Below are 24,178 nucleotides of genomic sequence, written 5' to 3' on the forward strand. Positions count from 1 at the left end.
TCACAATTTTTAGTCTATACTCCAATCACACTTATTATAAAATACTGGCTATAGTCCCTGTGTTGTATAATATACCCTATAGCTTACTTTATAAGCCTATTCCTCTTAATCCCCTACCCCGATATTCGGCCCCCTCCTTTCCTCTCCCTTAGTAATCACTAGTTTGTTCTCTGTATCTATGAGTCTGCTTCTTTTTGTTATATTCACCAGTTTGTTGGATTTCTTAATTCTACATGTAAGTGACATCATCCAGTATCTGTCTTTCTGTCTGACTTATTTTACTTAGCAAAATACCCTACAACATCAACCTGCTAAGTACTTTAAAAAATGGAGGAATTCCCTGGAGGTCCGGTAGTTAGGACTCTGCGTGCTCACTGCTGAGGGCCCAGGTTCAGTCCCTAGTTAGGGAATTATAATGAAATGAAATCTAGATACTGATTCTGCAGAATCTACTCTCTTTTGTACTTTAATTTACAAACTGTTTATATGGTTATTAATTATAAGTTACAACTACTTCTGCATTTTATGTATAGAAACTTTTACATGCACTGGGAAACCAAAAATTGGTGTGACTTGCTTTACTGTGATACTAACTTCACTGCAGTGGTCTAAAACCCCATAATACCTCTGAGGTCTACCTGTACAAAAACAATGATAATCATGTAAGCAAGACCATGTGAAAATCAACTGCAAAAATGATCTACCTTGTTAGACAATAATTAGCTTGCCCAACAAAATAATGCTACATCCACAATCAGAGGCCAATTTCTATAGAAATAATCTTCCAAATTCATGAGAAATACAAAAAGTTGTCTCTACATGGTGTTGGTGGTTTCCACTAAATAAAGTATGGTGTGGTAATAAGGTATTTGCTAACGCAAAAAATTACATAAAAAATTTTTTTAAAGGATCACAAAAATGTTTGAATGGAAAGATGATGTAACTGTACAAGCCACAAAAAATAGCTATCTAACTCTCTAAAAGAAAACTTACGCTAAAGCCAAGAATTAAGTATCTTGAGAAAACACCTATTAAGGAAGATGAAAGTCAACAGTGATTGAAGCTAGAGGGGTTCTTATGGGGACTTCAAGAATCTAGTACAAAAGAGTCTTATCTGCTATTCTTGTGGAGGTGGGAAAGGCCACAGAAAATTATTATGATGTGTAGCATATCTGGAAAATAATAGCTAATATTTACTGAGTGCTTTTACTATGTGCCCGACATTGTTCAAGGAACTTCATATACATTCTGATTTAATCCTCATGGATCTTTTAAAATGGGTACGACAATTATCCCCTTACTGGGGACAATCCCTACCAATAATAGAACTGAAAGGCAGAATGTAATTTTTCCAGAGGTGAAGCCCCGGTTCGAATTCAAGCTTATTCCAAAGAGTGCACTCTTACCATGCTGCTTAAGTAGACGAATATTAGAAAAAAAGACCGAGAGGAAACATGCCAAAGTGTTAGTAACAGATAACCAGTGAGACTGGTTAATTTTTCAGCTGTTCTGTTTTCCAAGTTTTCTCCACTGAGCATATATACATCCCGATTAATGTTTTATTAAATAAAGTATAGCTCAGCCTACCTTGAGGAGCTCAAGAGTAATATGAAAAATATGAACTGTCTAAAGAGATTAAGCTTAAATTCAAAGACTGATAAAAACAGATCCAGGGATAAAGAGTCAAGGAATTTAAATCTATTTAATCATAAAAAAAAGAAACCATAAAGACTAAGTATATTAAAGTACTTGAATGTATACACTATAGAGAATAACCATTGCCTATTTGACAATGGATTGAATGACATACTACAAAGAATTCACGTCTAATTTGATTCAGAAGCCATAAAATACAAAGGGTCATCAATTTTGTTTATGAGTCTGTTTCTAAATCTTTCCCATTAAAATTTTAAAGTAAAAGATGGTAAAGATAGTTTAAATTTTATTCGTTAAGGAAGCATATAAGGAGGAACTTGTAACATTTAATTCTCTATAGAGCCACGAGTGAAAAGCTCACCACAGTAATTCTAACAGATATTAGTAGAAAATTACAACCAAATATTCATAATTGAGGGCCAGAGATAATCTAGGAAATAATTCAACACAGGTTGGTTTATTTCCACAGCATCATCTGGTCTCTATCACAATGCACAAGTAACTAGTAACGACCCAACATAAGAACAAGACAAATAAAATTCTGTAACAATGATCATAACAAACAAAAATGCCAACTTTACGGTGCAAAGGGCTTCAACATTTGAAGAATAATCCTGTAATTAGCTTATCTGCCCACAAAAAAAAAAAAAAAAGGATGGGGAGTGAGGCAAGAGAGAACAGAAAAGTAAAGGGAAATAATTGCGTGGGTGACACAACACCCGAGAGCCTCTCTTTCTTTTACAACTGTATCTAAAATAATTAGTATGAACAGCAGCTGCCCTCCAAATCTCTACCTATTTAATTCCAAGTTTCGTTGTAATCCCCATTTGAAAGACACCATGTTTTTTAAGATTTAGCAGATGTCACAAATATGAATAATGTCTGAAAAGAACTCAAATACTAACTGAAATAAAACACTCAAGAGTTAAGAAAAAAAAAAAAAAAAAATCACGAACCAAATACAAAAATAAGCACTAAAAAAACAAACCAAACAAAAAAACCAGACATTACAATACTAAGTTGAATTTATTAGAGTTGTACAATCCCTGATTTGTATTATTCTTCCTTCTCATTTCTTTCCTGGAAACTCATGATGATACAGAAAATACAATAGTGTAATATTTTCAGTTTTAAGTATTTTAGAATATTTTAATAGCTATTTCAATAAAAATTCATTTTTTAAAAAGTTAGGGTTTTTTTTTCCCCCAAACATTTTAATCACTCAATTTTGAGTCAACAAACATTTATAGAGCACCTATATGGGCCAAGTATGAACTAAAGGATATAACAAAGAAAAAGAAAAGACAGAACTTACCATCATGGAGACTGCAGTTTAGCAGGGAAGAAAGACATGAACAAGGACTTACAACAATGTTAAGTTCCATCAAACAGAAGGTACAGAGAAATCTTGAAATACACAGCAAAGGGTCCTAAACATATAGGGCAGGAGGATATCAGGGAATCAGAGTACACTTCCCTAAAAACTGATATTTAAACGACCTGAAAATTGAACAGCCAGGGAAGGCGGGGAGGCGATAATCTATCTAGGTGGAGGGAAGGGCATGTGCAATGGTCTGAGGCTGGAAGGAGCGCAACATTTAAGCAACAAAAGGAAGTCAGGTGTGACCAGCACTTGGAGCACAAAGGAGCCAGCATCAGAGGGAAGGACTAAGGAGGAAGCGGCCGACTGCAGAGTGCTTTCTAAGCTACGCCAGGCATTCTGGGCTATTTTCCAAAGACAGTAAGTTGAAGCTTTCTAGGGAGAAAAAAGTGTGAATAATATGGTAAAAGATTTGCTGTAGGATAACTGCAGTTTTATCTCTTGAGAACAATGAGAACAGATCAGAAGGTATGTAACTAAAATCAAAAGGTGATTTTACAAAAGAAATCAGAGGGTTCAAACCACAAAATTTCATTTTAGAAAAAAATTAATCAGTGAGCCAACAAGATTAAGAAGGCCTTCTCAAGGAACTGAATATTTTCTCTCAAATTTAAGTATTTATCTGGCAAGATACAAACTTGAGAGAACACATCATGTTTTACTGTTTCTAGAATTCATATACTGGGGCATAATTTAAAAAGTTCCTATATCCAAATCAATACAAGGGACATGGGTAGTACAAGACTAATGAACATAGAATTTCACAGAAAAGGTAAAAAGGTGCTATATAAATGTGATCAAAGCTAAATGCATAAGATCAGAAATAAAACACCCAAAGATATAACTGAGTTACTCACCACCTCTCTGAAGTTTCAGTTTTCTGATTAATAAAGGTAGGGGTATTTTGCAGTTATTATGAAAAGCAAATAAAAACGTTTTATAAACTTGACAGCGCTATGTACTAACGTCTATACTGACTGTCCTTAAACAGTCAAATCTTCATGTTATAAAAGCAGATCTTACTGTTTTTCCTTTACTTTTTTTTAAGAGACTTTTATGTGAGATCATTTTCCCCCTGCATCTCCCTTAAGATGCTGAACAAATTGCTGCTGTTTATGTAAATATCTACTCAGCTTAATCATGGACTTCCCAGTTTTTAAGATGTCTAGTTAGATGTTCAATCCTGAACTTCAAAGTTTCCCTGAACAAATTCGAAATAAAAAGTCAGAGACCTTATGAAGAAAATATGATAATTTGCTTCACTTACAGAGCTATGAAATTTAACATCAAACCCAATAATCAATCTGGAAAAAGATATGATACAAACTAAAAAAGGAAATGGCTAGTGCTTCCTAATTAGTACTTAAATTATATGTCAGACACATCACATTGGGGGAGAGGGGACCTCTCATCACATTCATAACCTAAAAACAAATTTTACCTTACGATTTACAAAAGAAAATAAAACATAGCTACAAGAGCAACCATACAAACTCACCCAAGGAAACTGTCATTCTTCAAAGTGCCTCCCCTTTTTTGGTCAATTATAATTTGAAAAGAAGTTTTAAACAAAAGAAAAACATGAATATCTATTTTATATATTTGGTACTTTGGCATATTGGACATTAGTTTTATTTCCCTTAAAAAACAAAAATGCAATATATTTTAGTAGTCTCTCAGAGCTACCTGTTTTTAGGAAGGAAGAAGGAAGAGGTGAGCAGGGGAGGGGTGAGGGAGAAGAGAGATAAAAAAACAAAAATCTGTGACAAGTGAAAATATGAATATTATTCTGAACTTTTCCTATTCTACCTCAGTTCATCAATTACAGAAATTATATATTATCTTTTCATTTAATACTTACTAATGCTGAGAGCTGGATCTATAAGGAATAATACAATATAACCTCCATCCTCCAGCCCTAAAAGCAGTAAATATCATCCAAGGGACAAATTAAAAAATAAAACCAAGGACCACCCCCCAAATATGTAAATGGTTATTAAAGAACACCACAAATTATAAAACCATGTAACTATTTTCTAGTTAGAAGATGATTAAAATGGCAAAAGAAAATAAATTCTGGAAGGAAAAATGGTTACTGAGAAAATAATAGTATGCAATATATGTATGCAAATAAGTGATGAGTAGACACCTAAGGATTAAAATATGGATTGTATAGAAGGCAGGAAAAGATACAAGACTAAGTAGAGTATTAGGGAAAGAATGAACAGAATCTTAAAATTTACTGAATTATATGCCAAATGTTAAATTAGACATTATATGCTAAAGCTCAAAGATTTATAATAATATAAAAGTTTTTCTAAGAACTATGAAAGAAATATAGTCATAAAAGAAAAAAATTAACCCTACAATTGCAGACCCTAGCCCAGTGCCACATATGCTAAGAGCCATTTCAGAATAAGTCAAATACAGTACTGAAAATATGGCAAAATATAACAGTGAAAATGAAAAGGGAAAAGAATCTCTTTAAAAGATTTATTTGCAAAATAATTAACTGAATGTTAAATACAAGAAGATCAGAATATAACGTCTTTTGTCACCTACTTTGTGCCTCATTTTGCTACTCATTTAAGCCTCTAAATAACTAAATATGGTACATATTATCTCCATTTTACAGATGAGGAAATTGAGAGGTTGAAAAAATAAACAACTTGCCTAAGGCCACACATCTGGAGTAGTCAAGATTCATAACTAATTTTAAGTGAATATTTGCTGCCTTTGTTCAAACTAGTTTCCTCAGAGAAAACTAGAAATGTGGACAAGATTTAAGACTCCTTTTAACGTACAGTAGTCCCTCCCTAACTCACGGTTTCTCTTTCTGCATTTGTAGTTACCTATGGTCAATCACAGTCTGAAAATATTAAATGGAAAATTCCTGCAATGAACAACTCCTCTAAGTTTTAAACTGCACACCATTCTGAATAGTGTGATTGATGATCCATGCTACCCAGGATCTTTTAGTCCAGCACGTTGTGTTAGTCACTCACTTGTGCCTGACTCTTTGCAACCCCATGGACTGTATATCCAGCCGGGCTCCTCTGTTCATGGGATTCTCCAGGCAAGAATACTGGAGTGGGTTGCCATTGCCTTCTCCATAGTCCAGCATATCCAGTTCATTCAGTTAGCAGTCATTTGAATTATCAGACCATGTCGGTCATCAGATTGACTGTCTTGGTATTGCAGTGCTTGTGTTCAAGTAACCTTTATTTACTTAATAATGGCTTAAAGTATAAGAGTAGTGATGTGGGCAATTCAAATAAGCCAAAGAGAAGCTGTAAAGTGCATTCTTTCAGTGAAAAGGTGAAAGTTTTCAACTGAGTAAACAAAGGAAAAAAAAAATTCCTGAGAATTCCCTGGTGGCCCAGTGATTAGGACTTGGTACTCACACTACCAGGGCTTGAGTTCAATCCCTGGTCAGGGAACTAAGATTCTACAAATCGAAAGGTGAGGCCAAAAAAAAAAAAAAACCAAACAAATAAAAGAATGGATATTTTATCTGTGAAACTGTGAAGAAGGAAAAAGAATGCGTCCTAGTTTTGCTGTTACACTTCAAATCACAAAAACTAGTCATACTCTGTGATAAGTGCTTAGATGAGGATAAAAAAAAAAAAACATTAAATTTGTACAATAGGGTATTTTGAGAGAGAAAAAGTGAGAGACCACATTCGCAAAACTTTCATTACAGTATAGCTGACCATTGAACAACATGGATTTGCTTCTATTAGGATTTTTTCAATAAATACTACAGTACTACATAATTGCAGGGGACAGAGAAATCAGTGCCCCTAATCCCTGGACTGTTCAAGGGTCAACTGTATATAGTTATAACTGTTCTATTTATCAGTTATTGTTAATCTCTTACTGTGCATAATTTATAAATTAAACTTTATCAGATACTTCTTTAAAAGCAGTATATATAGGGTTTGGTACAATCTGCCGTTTCAAATATCCACTGGAGAGCTTAGAACATATCCACCATCAAAATAAAGAGGAACTACTATATAGGCTTTTTAACCTTAACTGGATATTTGTGGAGTAAAGCTGCTTTTCAAGGCAAAGCTGTTTCCTTACACACATTTTGAAGAATCAGGTTCTCCAATATTCCTTATTTCCACTCACCAACACTGCAACTTTGCTGCAGAAGCAACAAGTAAAATAACAAAGAGATGGTAGCATCTGGCAAACAAGAGATGAAAACTTGGGAAACCTAGAGATTACAAAGTTTACTTTGCTGACATGTTAAATCTAAGAAAAAGGCAAACAAGGCAATTAGCAAATGACTGCTTTAATACAATCTTTTTCACATAATAAACATGCATCCCAGTCTCCAAATTTAACTTCAAAAACAGCCTTAATGTATTTAAGTATCTCCTCTCCTATTTTCTTCCCCAACCATGTCACTTACTATTGAAGTAGGGTTTGTTTATCAGGTAAATAAATACAGAATAAACTGTATTCAAAAAAAGGCGTAACATGGGTAAGGACGTGAGAAAGGACAAACATCAGAGATTTGTTAGTACGTCTGAAAGTAAACGTTGCCATGCCAAGTACACGTTCACAACTCTTCCACAGAAAATTGTCAGAAGTTAGTGATAACATATTAATGGTATCTTGATTTTTCTGCTTCTCGAAAACATTTATTAAAGGAGGTTGTAAAAGGCTGGAAAGGAGCCAACTACACTGGTTCTTCTGCCCTGAGCCTGAAATGCAAGCAGTTTTCACCATTTATACCAAATAACAGGAGGTACAAAGTAGTCAAGATTTATAAGCAGATAATAAAACAGGGTAAGAAAGCACCGAAATAAACTTGAGAGTTGGTTTCGAAATTATCCAGGTATGAGTTTTAATATTCCAGGTACAATGAACCAATAACCCAGTTCACTAGTAAACTTTATTTCCTAAAAACCAGCTTTGGGTTTTTGTTCACCTCACAGCTACCTTGGGAGACTAGTCTCTCTCTTCTTCCAACCATTACTGTTTTTCACTCCCAACCCATTTCTGAACTTTTCCTATTCTACTGAAGGTCACCAACTACATCAATTACCTACTGCCTCTTTATTCAATATTTACCAATGTTGAGGAGTTGGGTCTATACAGAGCACAAACACATCATTTCCAACTTCCAGAACCTAACAGTATAGCAGAAAAAACAAAGGCAAATAAATAGCCATGATTATGTGACAAAAGCTATAGCAGAGGTAAGTATAAGCACTTAATTCTGCTTGGTTACATTTAGGTTTTACAGCACGAATAGATAAAATGTTCACAGGATGAGGGACACTGCAGAGAGAAAGGGATGGAGAGACTTTAGCTGATTTTAAGAACTGCCGAATAGTCGTACAAAGATGCAGCACAAGGTACAAGTCAGGAAAAGGTGGGAGAAGGTCCGTGTTGTCAGCCACATTACAGGGCTGAGACTATTCAAAGTCACTGGGGAAAAGGAGGCATGACGCGATCAGAGCGCGGTTCTCAACTGGAGGCAATTTCACCTCAGGGGCATCTGGGAATGTCTGGAGACATTTCCGCTGTTACCACTGGAGTTGCTACAGACAAGGATGCTGATGAACACCATACAATGCACAGGACAGTCAATCATGAAACAGAATTACGTGGCTCAAAATGAGAACAGTGCTGAAGGTAGAAACCCTGGTTCTGAGCTAAGTTCTAGGGGAGAGGAGTCAGACTGGAGGCAGGAGATGGGCTAATCTGTAGTTCTAGGAGAGCAGAGGCCACGCTCCTCATTACCCTGCGCTCCAGCTCTAAGCCGGCGTGGGACACGACGCAGCGACGGAGTCTTTACTCGGGCTTCCTTGGGCTCAGATGGTGAAGAATCTGCCTGAAATGTGGGAGACCTGGGTTCAATTCCTCAGTCAGGAAGATCCCCTGGAGAAGGGAATGATCTCCCACTCCAGCATTCCGACCCAGAGAACTCCATGGACATGGGAGCCTGGCAGGCCACAGTCCAAGGGGTTACAGAGTCGCTCACAACTGAGTGACTAACACTAACATTCAGCTGGTAAGGGAATGAAGGGTGCAGAGCTCCAGGCAAAGAGCGCAAGGCCCACATGTGGCTGCGGCAATGGAGAACAGATTCAAAGGACTGGAACAGAATACACAGGCCTCCTGAAAAAAAATCTAAGAAAGGAAAACCCAATTTACCATCACCCCAATCTTAAAATGATTTTCTGAGTTATAGTAAAATGTTTAATTTAAAAACTGTGCAAGCCTTAAGTGCAGTATTGTATTCTGTACTGGATCTTGAAACAAAAAAAGGTAATTAAGTTGGAAAATGTGGTGAGATACTAATAAGGTCTGGTGTTTAGTTAATAATAACATACCAACGTTGGTGGAGTAGTTTTAAGGAACTCTAGATAATACAGGACTATAACATGAGGAAACACTGCACAACAGGTTATAATAGCTCTTTGTGCAACTTTCCAGTAAGTAATTTCTTATTTCAAAATTAAAAAAAAAAAAAGTCTATTTCCCAAATGTATCAAACCTTAAATATTTGAATCTACACTAAACATTTCCATTTGTATTTTAAGAAAAGCTATGATGCTAAGGTCTTTTTATTACATAGGTCTTCAGTAATACTACATTGATCAAGGAAAAGAGCAAGGAAAATTTTAGAGGCAGCCAGACAGAAATAGCAGACGAATCAACAAAATAACATACTAACACTCATATTTAAAAATAAAAAACTTCTGACTAATAGTCTGTGATAACCTGAAATGATATATTGTATCACTATGCAGGCAAATTATTCTGCCAAAAAACCTAATGAATTTTTCTTCCTATTACCATCCCACTCACACTTTCATAATAATGACAAGACATTCAAGATTGTTACCAAGGTGAACTGAAAAGCCATGACACTAAACTGCAATTATTAATAAGCAGAGTCATTTTGATTAGTCCAGCTTCTCTTTAGAGATGTCAAAAATTATATGTGAATACAAAAACATCAGGTAAAATTCATGTTCCAGTACAGGTGTTTTTCTGAAACAAATATGAAGAGCAACTTCCTGAAAATCTGAATGGAAAAATGTATCATAAACCTTAAAAACAAAATAAAACTCTTTCAGAAAGGTACAATTACCTGCTTAGTAATTAATTCTATTACCTGAATATACCAGCTGCATTTCTCTTGATGTGACACAAAGCTCAAGATATTTTTGCCATATTTAAATCCCCTATATCCACATCAGCAATATTTACTGATCTCATGATTAATGACCTGGCCTAAAATACTTTATCTGACTTTATAAATATCTGGTATCCTTTTCCAAAATGTGACTAATACCAACTTTCTTGAGTATCCAAGTGTTAACCAACTGTTAACTATTAGTTTACTAAGAATAAGGCACAGCATAATGGGAGTCACTGTACTTTCATGACTCACTAAACATGCAACCCTGGTCAAGTCACCAAACCTTTTCATGCCTCAATTTCCTTCTCTGTAAAGTAAAAGTATCTCCTACCTAAAGCTCATCTAGGGTTTTAAAAGATAAAAATAAATGGAAAATGGTTAGAATAGAGCCTGAAACAGAGTAATTACTCACATAGCAAATGTTAAGAGGTATCAATCATTTTTGCACTTTCATTGCCTTCCATAGTGTTGCCTGACAATGCACTGAAAGAACAACATATTCCCCTTATTAAATGGATCTGCATTTAAAAAAAAAACGATAAACTTTTCCCTAGAGGGGATGCTTCTAATAAATTTACCTTCCCCTTCTTTTAAGAAAACTGTTCTACTTCCCAGTATAATTTTCTAGGTGAAAATATACCTTTGTGTGTCAAATCCTTTGTTGTTTTATAGTTGTTCATTATACTAAGACAACATAGGAATCATTATTTAACCGGGACAATCATATTTAAAAAAAAAAAAAAAGATTACCCATGATTATCCACCATACAAACATAGGATACCTTTGGAAAACAGCTCAGAGAAAACTATCTAGAATGCATCAGAGACAAAAAGATGTGAATCATAAAAGAGAGGGGAAGAGAAAAGACAAGAGTGAGAAAATCTAGTGTCTGTTTAACTGGAGTCCCAGGAGAAGAGAGAGAACAGAGCAGACGTGATATTTTAAAAGATAACGGCTAACAATTTTCCAATGACAATAAAAGACATTCCAGATTCAAGAAGCCTAATCAATCTCAAGCTTGATAAACAGAAAAAAATGACACCAAGGCTTATCACAGTCAAACTTCATGAAACCAATGAGAAAAATCTTAAAAGCAACCAAAGTAAAAGAGATCATCTTTTCAGTACCAATAGTTATAGATTTATACCCAAATACATCAAAATTGTCTATGAAGTACAAAATGCCCCAGATAAAACACAAAACCTTAAAAAGTACTTCTATAAGTAAAACAACAGAAAAGCATATTCTATATAAACATTAAACAAGTTATACAAAACCGTAATAATGACAGCTTATAATACAGTAATACTGACTGTAATTACCCAGAAAAGGAAGAGAAATAAGTATAATCTGGACAGGTGGAACAAAGAGGGAGAAGAACACTTCTGGCTAAGCAGGAGGGTAGGGACAGAAGAGGCTATGATTAAAATACGAAGGTCTCTGAAAGTCAGAAGAAAGACTTGGTGGTAGAGGAATTGCAACACCATTAAAATAGCATAAGCAACCTCTCATACTACCTTGAGCAGAAGAGAGACAAAGCAGTGGTAGAATTAAATAAGAGTAATATTACAGGGTTACATATAGCATAACCAGAAAGGGAGAGAGGGAGAAGACACCGGAAGCAAGACTAGTGTGAAGGAGGCTATAGTAATTCAGGTAAGACAAGAGCCTTGTAGTAGCGGAGTTAAAAAGGATGAATTTAGAGGGCATTTTAAGAAGAACTATCTGCATCAGTTTTCCTTCTTTGAAATTTTAAAGGCAAAAAAATACATGATTATTCATAAAAGTAACCAAACTATCACAACTAATCTGTATGATGATACAGTTGCCTACTGAATCAACCGAATGACATACGTCTTTAATAAACAATATTCTGTAAAAATACCAATGAGTTAATTAGACAGGTACAATATTTACAATCCATAATTACACATTATTATGACTTTTTCACTATAGTATTAACATAAGAAAAAAATCTGAGGGCTTTTTCCTCTTTGAAAGCTAACACACAAAAAATGAAAATTCTCTGACTTCACAGCAAGTAAAAAACATTTTTATTTTCAAAAGCTCTTTACTAAGAGGCTATCAACTTGGTAATGAACTCAAACAACTCACCAATGCTGGGTGGGCTACCATAGTTAATTGGTGACTCTGGTGGTCTTCCACAATGCAATGCAGCCAGAGCAGATCCTTTCCACACAACATGCTTGCAGCCTATTAAACACATACATTTTTTATTGGATATAAAGATAGGACACAAAGACAAAAAGTGAGAAAAAGACCATCTAAATGCTGTTAGAAATTTTCATACTTTTGTTTGTGCGTAGCAAGGACTGTCTTCCAGCTCCTAACAAAGTTTGTACTCCAGGAACACTCTGTGGAATCTCTTGCTCAAGAAGAGGTCCCAGCCGATGACAGATCTGAAGCAAGTGATCAGGTGCTAAATGTCTGTAATACTTCACCTATTATGTGAAAGACACATATAAAATGTTTGCTAAACAAAGTGGGGATACAGGATACAATTATTTACAGCAAATAAAATGTACTTAAAAAAACATAGTAATTTGTTCTTGCTAGTCAACATTTCATTTTATTTGGGGGGAAAAATTCACATTCATTCTGTGAAACCTCTTGATTCAGAGTATAAAACAACTACCCAACCATGATTCAATCCACTGAAGAGGAAAAGTGCTAAAGAACTGATGGAACCTAAATACAGCAAGTTATAAACTAACAGATGCTAGTCAATGCAAATACTGAACAATGAAAAACATATACTATAACCTAAAATGGTATGTTTCAGTCTAATATTTTAATTTTCAAAATAAACAAAAAATCATCTAACACTTTTTATCTCCAATGATATTTTAAAAAATCTCCAGAATAGCTCATGATTAAAGAAACTTGACAGTTTATGTTCTCATTACAAAACCTAAAGACATCTATATAATTTCTATGCTGAAATTTATAATTTACCAAAAACTTCACAGAGAGAAAGGCCAAATTCCAACTGTTAAATGAAACAAGTTTGACTATAAAATAAATCTACCAACTACAAAGTTTGGGCTGTTTTTAGAACAACTTCAAAGTACTGCTTAATTTAGACTAGCATTCAAAACCAAAATGTAAAATGCTTTATTTTTATTATCCATCCTGAAAAGTCTTTTATTAAATAGATAATATTTGCATAATAATCTAAAGAAAATCAAATTAGGAAAAAAAGTACACGATGTTTTCACTTTATGTTCAGATTATTAAGTTACAAAAAAACTCTCACTGCAGTATCTAAATATTCTAGTTTAGCTGTTTTCAAAGTGTGTTCTGGGGACTCCTAGAGATTTCTCAAGTAAAAATTATGAATCTTCATGCTTCTACTGAAGGGGAAACAGGTTCAATCCCTGGTCAGGGGAACTAAGATTCTGCATGCTGCACAGTACAGCCAAAAATTTTTTTTAAAAATGAATAATATGAAGATGTTATTTGCTTTTTCACTCTCATTTTCTCATGAGTTTATTGTAAGTTTTCCAGTAATGTTCCAACAGGCTGAATGTCAAAGGGGATATAAGAAATCTGCCTTCTATTAAGCCAGAGATTAAACATCCCCAAAAGGATAAAATAATACCATTCGTCTCATAAATTTGTTTTGGGAAATAATCATGTTAAAAATTTTTTTACTTGTATTAATGTGAAATGAGTTTATTATATTTAAATAACAAATATTTTAAAATTCGTTTTAATTTTTAAGTAGGAAATATGAATAGATCATAATACACACCAAGGAACTGCAATAATTTTCATTAATGTAAAGAGGTGCTGAGGTAAAGTTTGAGAACTTCCACTCAAGTTCATTTAGATTAAAAAAAAAAAAATAGTAACTGGAAGCTTGCACCCTTTGACTCTACCTATTTCGTACCCAAGGAGGAAGAGTCAAAAGGTACAAGATTTCCAGTTATAAAATATATAAGCCATAAGGGTATGGAGAAGAGCATGGTGACTATAGTTAACAATACTGTACTGCACAACTGAAAGCTTTAACAGATCTTAAACGTTCTCATGACATGAAAAAAAAATGCTTTAAGTATGTACAGTGACAGATGTTAACTAGACTTACTGTGATCTTTCACAATATATACAAATATTGAATCATTATGTTGTGCACCTGAAACTAAAATAATGCTATATGTCAATTTCACCTCAGTTTAAAAAAAAAAGGAATAAAAAGGAAAGTCTGAGAAAATGTCAAAGAGCCTAAAAAGACAAGACCACATTTTTAAAAAAGTCCACTTATTAATGGCAACTTTAGTATGAATTCTTATAAAATAGATTTTGAGGAAGTGAGGGATTAAGTGATCTCAATCTATCTTGCAGTATCTGTTTTATTCTAACTGCAAGAGAACGTAAATGTTATTTTTTTTTAAATTAGCTGATATTCATTCTCTAGGTTGAAGCCAATTAAGGGGAACCTATCTTACTTTTTATTTTAATATACTGTCATAGAAACAATATGGAGCCGTATTGTCTCACTTTGATTAGACAATTTAAAACAATACAGAGTCTGGTCAATCATTACTGGTAGAACAAATACTTCTGGAAAAGAAGTTCTTAATCAAATAATACATACTACCTCGGAGCTTTCGAGATTCACAAAGCACAATGATGTTAAAGCCTCTGAAAAATCCTGATACATCTATTTAATTTTGTTTAATGCACAATTACACAAACTCTAGTTACAGAATCCTTTTTCCCCTAATACCATCTTAACTCAAAACATACTTTTTCAAGCACTAGTATGATTTAAACAGAAAAAGCATTCAGAAGAAAGTACACCAAAATACAAAAATTTTAAGTGGTATTTATACTCAAATCCTTCCTAAAATAATTTACTTAAAAATTGAAAGTAAATGTCTACAATATTTATAGGGTCCCTTCTAGCTTAAAACTTGTACCTGATAATTATACTAATGTGACTTTTTAAAATTGATCAAAATTCTTTTTACAATTTTTAATTTGACAAGGAAGTTCACTACTTGTTAACTTTAGTTATGATCCTGTTTTAGGGTCTTCTTACAAAATACATTTCAAGTAGTAACTTGAAAATCCTGACTGCAGAACTATATCTTTTTAATAAAATATTATGAATCCACTTTTTCCAATGACATCGCTCCTTGATTATTTACTATATTTCAATTTTTCAAAGCCAAGTTTCATTTTTAAGTTAGAAGAGATACTTTCAATTCTTCAATTCCTCATGCTTTCTGGCTTCGAGACCTTATGCAGGCTGACCCCTCTGATAGAAATCTTTACCCATGCACCTCCACACCTGCATTCTCCATGTCAGTCTGTGCTTCACTGCCTTCCATGACCTGCCTCTGCCCCTTCTTTTGTGGACATTCTGTGTGTTTCCACAGCACACTAATTAAACTCCTTCCCAAACAGTCCTTTACCCCACTCCTCAGAACTCTGTAGTACTTATCACACCATATTAATTGTTCTTAAGATGTAGGAATCTAATGATAGCTATGATCCTCTTCCCCCAAAAAACACATATATAGTCCCTACCACTATCTTGCCCTGTTCAGAGGTTCATAAGACTCTACACTAGAGTAAAACTGCCAATTTACTTGGTCCATGTCCTACTTAAGAACAGACGGGATTAGATCTTGTTCACTTGTCTGCCCAGTACCTAACAAAGTACTTACAGATAAGTGTTTAACTATTAAGATAAACGAATCCATGAAAATACGCCAGGGAAAAAAACTGACTTCGTCAGCCATTAAATGGAGAGGTTCCTTAAGGTCTGATATCCCACAGCTCAGTTCCAGATGCTCTGGTACTCTCTCTATATATACTCTCTGGACAATCTTTATGCCAAAGCTTCCCAAATTTGCATGTACAGCCTAAGTTAGGCTTGCTCACTGAACTTTCTTAAAAGAGTCCTCTCCTTGGAGTCCCAAAGCCTCCTTAACTCAATACGTCCAAACTACATTCATGATGCTCATGCCAAGACCCCCCCCCCCACCCGTCAACTTCCCTACCTCAACATTATTACCATTTCTTCAATCTAAAATCAAGAAGTCACATTTTTCACACTGCCCATTTCCCTCTCCTACCTCATTCCAAATATCCCACCACATCCAACTGAATGTTTCTTTCTTAGCCTCAAACCCATCTGCCTATCTCCATAACAACAATCCAAGTTCAAATCATCCATCTTTCCCACATCCACTTGTGCCTTCTACCCGCCCGCCTGCTCAGTCGCTTCAGTCGTGTGCGACTCTTTGCGACCCTATGGACCCTCTTCACCTCCTTCAAATCTGTTCTCCATGCAATTAGAACCCTCTTTCCAAAACAGAGATCTGGTCGTCACCTCTACCTAAAGCACTGCAGAGGCTCATCGTCTCTTTGGAGATCCAAACCCTTCACGTGGTCTACTAGCCCTGAATCACATGTGAGTCCATTACTGCTTCTCTACCTTCTCTGGCACATCCCTCGTCCTACACTCCCCAGCCCCACTTCCCACATTTAGACACACTGGCTTTCTTTCAGGTTCTGTACCAGCACTGTCTCCTGTCAGGCTTCTCCCATGTGATGTGCTCTCTGCATTTCTCCACTTCCCCTTGCCCAGACCACTCTATTTGCTTCAGATCTTCCCTTTAATGTAACTTTATTTGTTTTCCTTCACTTTATTCAGTCTATCACCTTGATTGAACACTCTTGGTGACTTCTTCTTAATTCATGTACCAGTTCATGATTGTACATTCAACAATGTTAAGGGTTTAATGTTTCTCTTCTTGACTTCATCATAAACTATATGAGAACAGGGACCATCTCCTTTCATTCCTAAATGCATCATATATACACACACACACCCCTAAAACATATTTTTAAAAAATCAATAAAACTTTACTTTTGCTACTTTTTCTCATTATGCTTCAAGGATATTAGTTCATGTAATTATGGTCAATATTTAAAATGTAAAAATAATTAAAATAGCTCATTTATGGCTATATATACATGACTTCTAATTTTCAAATTATTAAGAACCCTGTATCTTTAACGTTAAATATTAACCTGTATCTTCAAGTTTTTTCATCTGAATGAACTTAATTTACTAGTAAATAATTAAAAGGTAAGTTGAAATGATATTGTAATAAAATCCCTAATCTAAAATGTCTATATCTGGATTTAGATATCCAATTACTGGAGTCTCAGTAATTGTCCATACACTGTTCTTCAGGAAAAACAGAACGTGACATTCTTATTTTTAATATGCCCATACTTTTCACAACTGGAACTGCTTTCAAGCTCTCAGATATTCAACACATAAAAAGCATGACTAAATGGTAAAGTGTGATAAATACTAATAATACTAACATAGGTAGGTTTAGTCGCTCTGCTGCTGCTGCTAAGTCGCTTCAGTCGTGTCCGACTCTGTGCGACCCCATAGACGGCAGCCCACCAGGCTCCTCTACCCCTGGGATTCTCTAGGCAAGAATACTGGAGTGGGTTGTCAAGCCCTCCTCCAGGAGATCTTCCCAACCCAGGGATCGAACCTGGGTCTCCTGCATTGCAGGCAGATTCTTGACCAACTGAGCCACACGGGAAGCTATTGAACACATACTGGCTGCAGAAATCCTAGGCCCTTATGGTAATTGCTGTTTTCCATGAAAAAGCTGACTCAATGATCTTAATAACCATAAGATATATGTTCTATTATTCCCATTAATAAAGAAATGATGGTACAAAAAGATAAAAACAACCCTCCCAAGGTCATACACATTTAGTGGATGGAGGAGATGAGACAAACCAAGGCAGTTTAACTCTAGAGCCACAATCATACTGCCCACCACCCACACCTCACAAAGTACTTACTTCCTCTAACATATGTGCAAGCTATAAACTAGACATCCTGAATAGTTTTCCACACACACATTACAGTGAGCCAGAAAGAAATGCTTTAGAAGTTGACTTTCACTACTAAGCAAACTTGCACAAAGACATAAATTCCTATAGATTAAGGGGAACACTTAAAAATTGAAGGATAGAAGGAGAAGATAAATGATGTAATGACAACCCTAAATACTCTCTCCTAAAATGGTTAAAGGAAATCAAAGTGACCAACCCTACCTTTCTCAAAATTTTTAAGACTGAAATTTTAAAATTTTAAAGTTAGAAATAACATATAAACAGATTAAACAATTAAAAGGTTACCATAAAATTTATGATGACGATTTTAAAAATTTTAAAGTGAACACTTAGCAGCACTGCTTCACTTTTCAAAATCTATGCTCCTCCCTTCTACAGATATTTCTCTTTCCCCACGAAAATGTATGAGGCTGCTATATGGATGTAAACCATGATGTCATCCACCGAAATTCAGGGGGCGAGACAGAGCTTTTTCAAATTTCTCCTATCTCCACCCTGCCACCTCCAATCCCTATTAGAAAAATCAACAATCTTTGGTTAACTGTCCATAATTAAGTTAAAACATGCATTAAATAAATGCATCCTTTCTGTAAACATGTTGCATTATCTAGAGCAGAGGTGAGTAAACATTTCCTGTGGAGGGTGAACAGTAAATATTTTAGGCTTTGAAGACTACTATCTCATATATATATATATATATATATACCTCAACTCTTTAAAAATTTAGTAACTCCAACTCAGAGGCCTTGCAAAAACAGGTCTTCTGCACAACTGACCTGCAACAGCCTGAATTTACCCATCCTTAATCTAAAGAATGATCCCTGCCGTCCCGCCACAGAAGGGGAACAGAATTCTGTGACAAATACAAGTCTGCTCTTGCCTTGCCCATCTTGGCCCAAATCATAAACTCGGGTCACTCGTTTCTCAGACTGCACATACGTTTTCTAGGATTATCAATTACAACAAAACCTTCTGAAATTGTGACTTGTAGCAAGAAAGGAACAGGGAAGAAACAGCTCTTTGAGCGTATTTTTGGCTAAGCCGATCTGCTGCTGCTTGATATGCTGCTTTATATATGACCACCCTTTTCAGCCAAGAAAATTTTGCCATTATCAGTGCGAAGTACTGTAAACGGTGTTATTGGTGGGAAGAGAATGTAAAGAACCTGGAAGCCACCAGCCACACTGTCATTAAAAATTTCTTTTCTCAGTTTGTAAAGAAAAGGTCAGTAGTTTGAATTAAGAACTCTGAAGTCAAGAGCCTCAGTTTAAATTTGCGGAGTGGGAGGAAAACGTCCTGACCCCTACAACTAGGACTGCCATCACCACTACCTGGGAGCTGGTCACAGTACGTGACACTAGAGTTGGCTGTTAAAACACTCCACATTACATACTTTCACGTTGAGAAAAATCCTTCTAGACCTAAACACAGAAAAAAAAACTTGAATCTTTTTAATGATCTTTTAAAAATGAGGCTAGGTCAATATATTCATTCCAACTACTTGATATACCTGTGAGACCTAGAAATGTCCGTCCTTCCTCAGGATGTAATTAAGAAGTCCCAATGAAAATAAGGTCCACCTAATCTTTGGCACCAATATGATCTGATTTGACCAGGCTCTTCACTTTATCCCAATGTACTGAACACCTGATTGGTTCTAAAACAGTTTTTCAGATTTTCTCACATATTTTTTTTCTCACAATTTTTTCAGACTTGAAAGGCTAGTTGCTTACGCTTTCTACTATAGTTCTGAGTTATAAAAAGGTCAGCTTAACATAATACAGTTCTTATTTTTAGTCCTATTCTAGCATATAAACAAAATCAGAAATTAAAAAAAAAATTTATTCACTGTTCACTGAGGCCTATTACTAAAACCCAGTCCCTAAAAATCTCAAACTTCTAAACTTTTCATTTATAAATGTTACACCATTATTACCAAGCACAGGTTAAATTATATTTATACTCTTTAAAGCAAGTTTACATTTTCTGAGCTTTTTAAAACTCGAATAGCTTTTCCACATAGGAAAATAATTCTTGTTTAGCTGCTAAGCTGTGTTGGAATCTTTTGTGACCCCATGGACTGTAGCCCACCAGGCTTCTCTGTCCACGGATTTCGCAGGCAAGAATATTGGAATGGATTGCCATTTCCTTCTTCAGGGGATATTCCCCACCAGGAACCAAACCTGCATCTCCTGTACTGGCAGGCAGGTTCTTTACCACTAAGCCACCAAGGAAGCCCAAGATAAAAAATATAGAATACTTACATTCTCAGCATTTATTTATCTTCACAAGCAAATAAGGTTAAGTATTGTCCTCATTTCACAGAATGAGTAGGAGAAACAGTAGAAAGTGGGAGAAACAGTATTCAAACCCAAATCTCCTGATTTCAAGTTTAGTGTTATTTCTATCACATTATAGTTTCCTTTTCAAAACTTGAATTTCTCCCTCATCGCCAAACAGGCTTTATGATTACAAACTTAACAGAACCTATATAACCACTTTTCAAGTTAAATGCTCTAAGCTGGGTAACTAGTCTCAGAAGGACTCTCAGAAGCTTATGATTTACTTGTACTCAGGGTATAGTAAAATTAATACATACTTACTACATGTCAAAATTAATCTGGGGTCTATTTACTCTGAAATAACTAAGAATAAACATGTTTGAAAGACTGTCTTACATTCACAGTTTAATCACCTAAGAATTCATTTAGATAATTCAGTTAGTATCAGTACATATTTGTCATTTAAATAAAATGCAATTCTGCTTCTCAAAACTGTATTCATTATTATACAATCTGGCTTTATTTGTTTGAAAAAAAACAACTCTATCCAGATTTAAGGTTTCCACAAACCACAAAGGATGCTCTACAAAAATCATTTAAAACACAACAAAATGACAAAGTTTAACTTTTTAAACATTTTGAAGTTTTGTTTTTAAATCAAGTCATTTGCTAAGCAAATCTGTGAAATAAGAAATCTTCTTTAAAACATCAGTTACTTAGTGAAGCATAATTTAAAACTCAAATCTATGATTCTGCTAAAAAAGCTACTACCCACTAACTTAAAGATTGAGAAACCTTAAACCGCGTATTCTTAAAGTACCCATGTAAATAATCTTCAGAGAAAAATCAGTTTCATTTTTAGCAATGTTTCAGTTTTAAACACTACACTCAAAATAACTAGCATCACACATATAATGGCAGTGTAAAGCTGTTTTAGGAAACGCGTGTTTCTCCAAGTTGCCTAGAACTTAGTACTTCCACACCTCAAAACTAAACCAGAATCCAGTGACACAAGTAAAGGTGAGTATTTTGGGGATTTATATTACAAGCTCTGCCAAGTCAGGCTATGTATCTGTTCTTTATCCGGATGGAGACCAAATGGGTCATGCTACCGTGACCATGGCCATCTGGAGGCCAGAACACATGGATTCTTTATGTGCTTCCTTTGCAGCAGGCTGCCATCATCCATGCTGCAATAACCAACTTAAGCCTTACACTACGAATCTTACTCCTCTTACTATTTAAATTAGTTTTAACTAAGGTAGAAGTTTCATCAGAAACCATGTTGCGATCCCAACTTTATTAGTACCAAAAACTTGTCATCCAACCATCCTTATCTGTGATCCCTGAGCTCAAATAAAGCTGGTTTTGTGTGTGCACATGTGTGTGTGTAAGACAAGTAACTAAAGGTGGACCAGCTTCACATCTGATGACTGCATTCTCTGTAGTGACCAAAGGTTCTCACAATTTTGTATTTCACTGCTCAATGTCACACAATTTTTTATTTTTAATATCCTGAATTCTCAAATGCCACAATGAAAAAAAATTATCCTTTTCCGTAGCCTGTTAGAAAATACTTATAGTCCTCTATATTCAATATGCTTAATAACATATTAATTCCAAAGTAATTTATTTTCACAAATCACTCATATGTCACCAACATAGCTTCTCACAAACAAAACAGAAACTTTACACATTTAAAACTTCCTGAATTTTCAATTTGGTTCCTATTACATAACAGCCTTTATCACTTTTAGATATAATTGCAAAAGCAACTTAAATATCCTTTTTCTCTAATACACTCATTTTTAATGTTTGACTTTCCTAAACTGAATCAAAAGTACATTAAAAATAGGAAATTATTCTAAATGTTTATGCTTAGCCCTCTTAACTAATGGCCACTTTGCTTAATGTTAGGGATATTTTTCTATGAATTCTAAAATTTGTATGTGAAAACTACTAGTCACAATGAAATTCACCTACCTGGTATCACTTATCCAAAATAAACTGTGCAGAATATAATTTTATTTGCTATTAATTCTGTAGTGACAAGATAGATAACCACAAAATTTAGGAAAGAAGAATGACTGCAGAAGGTGAGAAAAGTTTCTAGATAAAAGAAACAGAAACTTGTGGTCTGACAAAGAAATTGACGTTCATAGGATTTATTTAACCTAATACTCAAGAATAAATTCAACAAACTCTTTTTAAAACTCAGCTTAAAACAGAATCTTTAAGCCAGATTACAAAACAACTCCTGAAAATTTCCAAAAGACTACAAACTGTTGTGATGATTTTAAATTATGAAAATCTCTGTACAGAAGGAACCAGATGCAACAGCCAAGCTCCCTTCACATATTTCTAAGTGCCATCTGATCATTACCAAAAGAAAGAGCTTCATATATCCTCTAATCAATTCTGCATATTTCAAGCATCCAAACATTTCTTAATGTTAACTGTTCCACAAATAGTTCACAGTTAGACTTACTGTATAGAACAACAAAATTTTTCTAGAAATCTATCCACAATGCTTTAAAAATCATTTATTTTTTACATTTACTATACTTTTTTCTTTATACCTTAGGTTTGATTATTTCATCCTTGAATCTACAAAGTAACTGCTAATAGTGTCTTTTAAAGTTCTAAGCAGCCAATCTTACATGGTAAATACTATATTCAGAAAGTTATGCATGTTGTTTCTGAAATAATGCTTTTTCTTAAAATTTTGCACATTATAAAGCTACAGTTGGAACAACTACTACTAAAGTTCTGATCATAGCAAACACAAACCCTTAGATAATACCTGATTTGTACCAGTCAGTTATCATTCACGTAATAATCTTACAAAGTAGGAGCTGTTATTAACCCCTTGTAAAAACCGGGAAACAGACTCCAACACTGTGTTTCTGTCTCATAACAATCATAAAACACCACTATGCAGTTGGGAAACGGATAACCGAACTTCTCCTTTATATTCATGCCACTTTACAATAACTCAAGAGTGCTAAGAATTTAACAAGTACTTTTTTAAAAATTTTTGTAAATGCCTCCAACTCTTTAAAATAATGGCATAAATATCAATAGAGTAACTGCATGTGTAAGAAAAGTTGAAACTTTACTTCAGTCCTTCAAGGAAATGTACTATTCCCTTTACATTTAACATTATTTCTTCATTATAATGACTGAGACATTAAAACTGTGTTACGAAGACTACCAAGCAAAACTTACAATTTCACTGATACTCTATTAAAAACAGAAAAATAAGTCTACAAGACATTTACTTCACTATACGCCACCACCCTCCAAAATTGAAACTGGTTAAATTTTGACAGTACTATATAACATGTTAAAAATGATTTTGAATTAGGGATTCCCATTCCAGATAATATGGATATGAAAAATGGATAATACGAATCCCTAATTCAAAATCATTTTTAACATGCTATTTTTTTTTTAACTTAAAACTGGTCTCCTAGGTTTTATACCTACACTTTCACATTAATCAGCATACTCTAAGTACTTAAGTAAATCCTATTCAAGACTTCTATTGATCTCTGAATTTAAAACCACCAATGATTTGTGAAACTAGTACTTAAACCATGGCGAAATCATACTAATTATAAAAAAAAGTAGTCTACAAAGTGGTCTTGCCTCAAAAATCTTCATCTTTTCAAGGAAAAATGATACAACAACTTAAGAATGGTGCTACAAAAAATGTTTATACAATTTCCTAATATGAATGATTTGTCTACGTCTACTTT

General features: G+C 34.6%; 1 protein-coding gene across 2 annotated transcripts in view; it reads right to left on the reverse strand.

Moving 5' to 3' along the window:
- Positions 1–24,178, reverse strand: part of LOC122685184 (pleckstrin homology domain interacting protein) — a 120,820-nt gene that overhangs the window by 92,072 nt on the left and 4,570 nt on the right. For both annotated transcript variants that reach the window (XM_043889748.1, XM_043889747.1), the window contains exons 5-6: positions 12,521–12,671; positions 12,325–12,423 (exon numbers count right to left, since the gene is read on the reverse strand). In XM_043889748.1, the coding sequence (XP_043745683.1) occupies positions 12,325–12,423; positions 12,521–12,671 (250 nt within the window). The remainder of the gene's footprint in view (positions 1–12,324; positions 12,424–12,520; positions 12,672–24,178) is intronic.

This window comes from Cervus elaphus, chromosome 28, assembly GCF_910594005.1.
Source record: "Cervus elaphus chromosome 28, mCerEla1.1, whole genome shotgun sequence".
Lineage (NCBI taxonomy): Eukaryota > Metazoa > Chordata > Mammalia > Artiodactyla > Cervidae > Cervus > Cervus elaphus.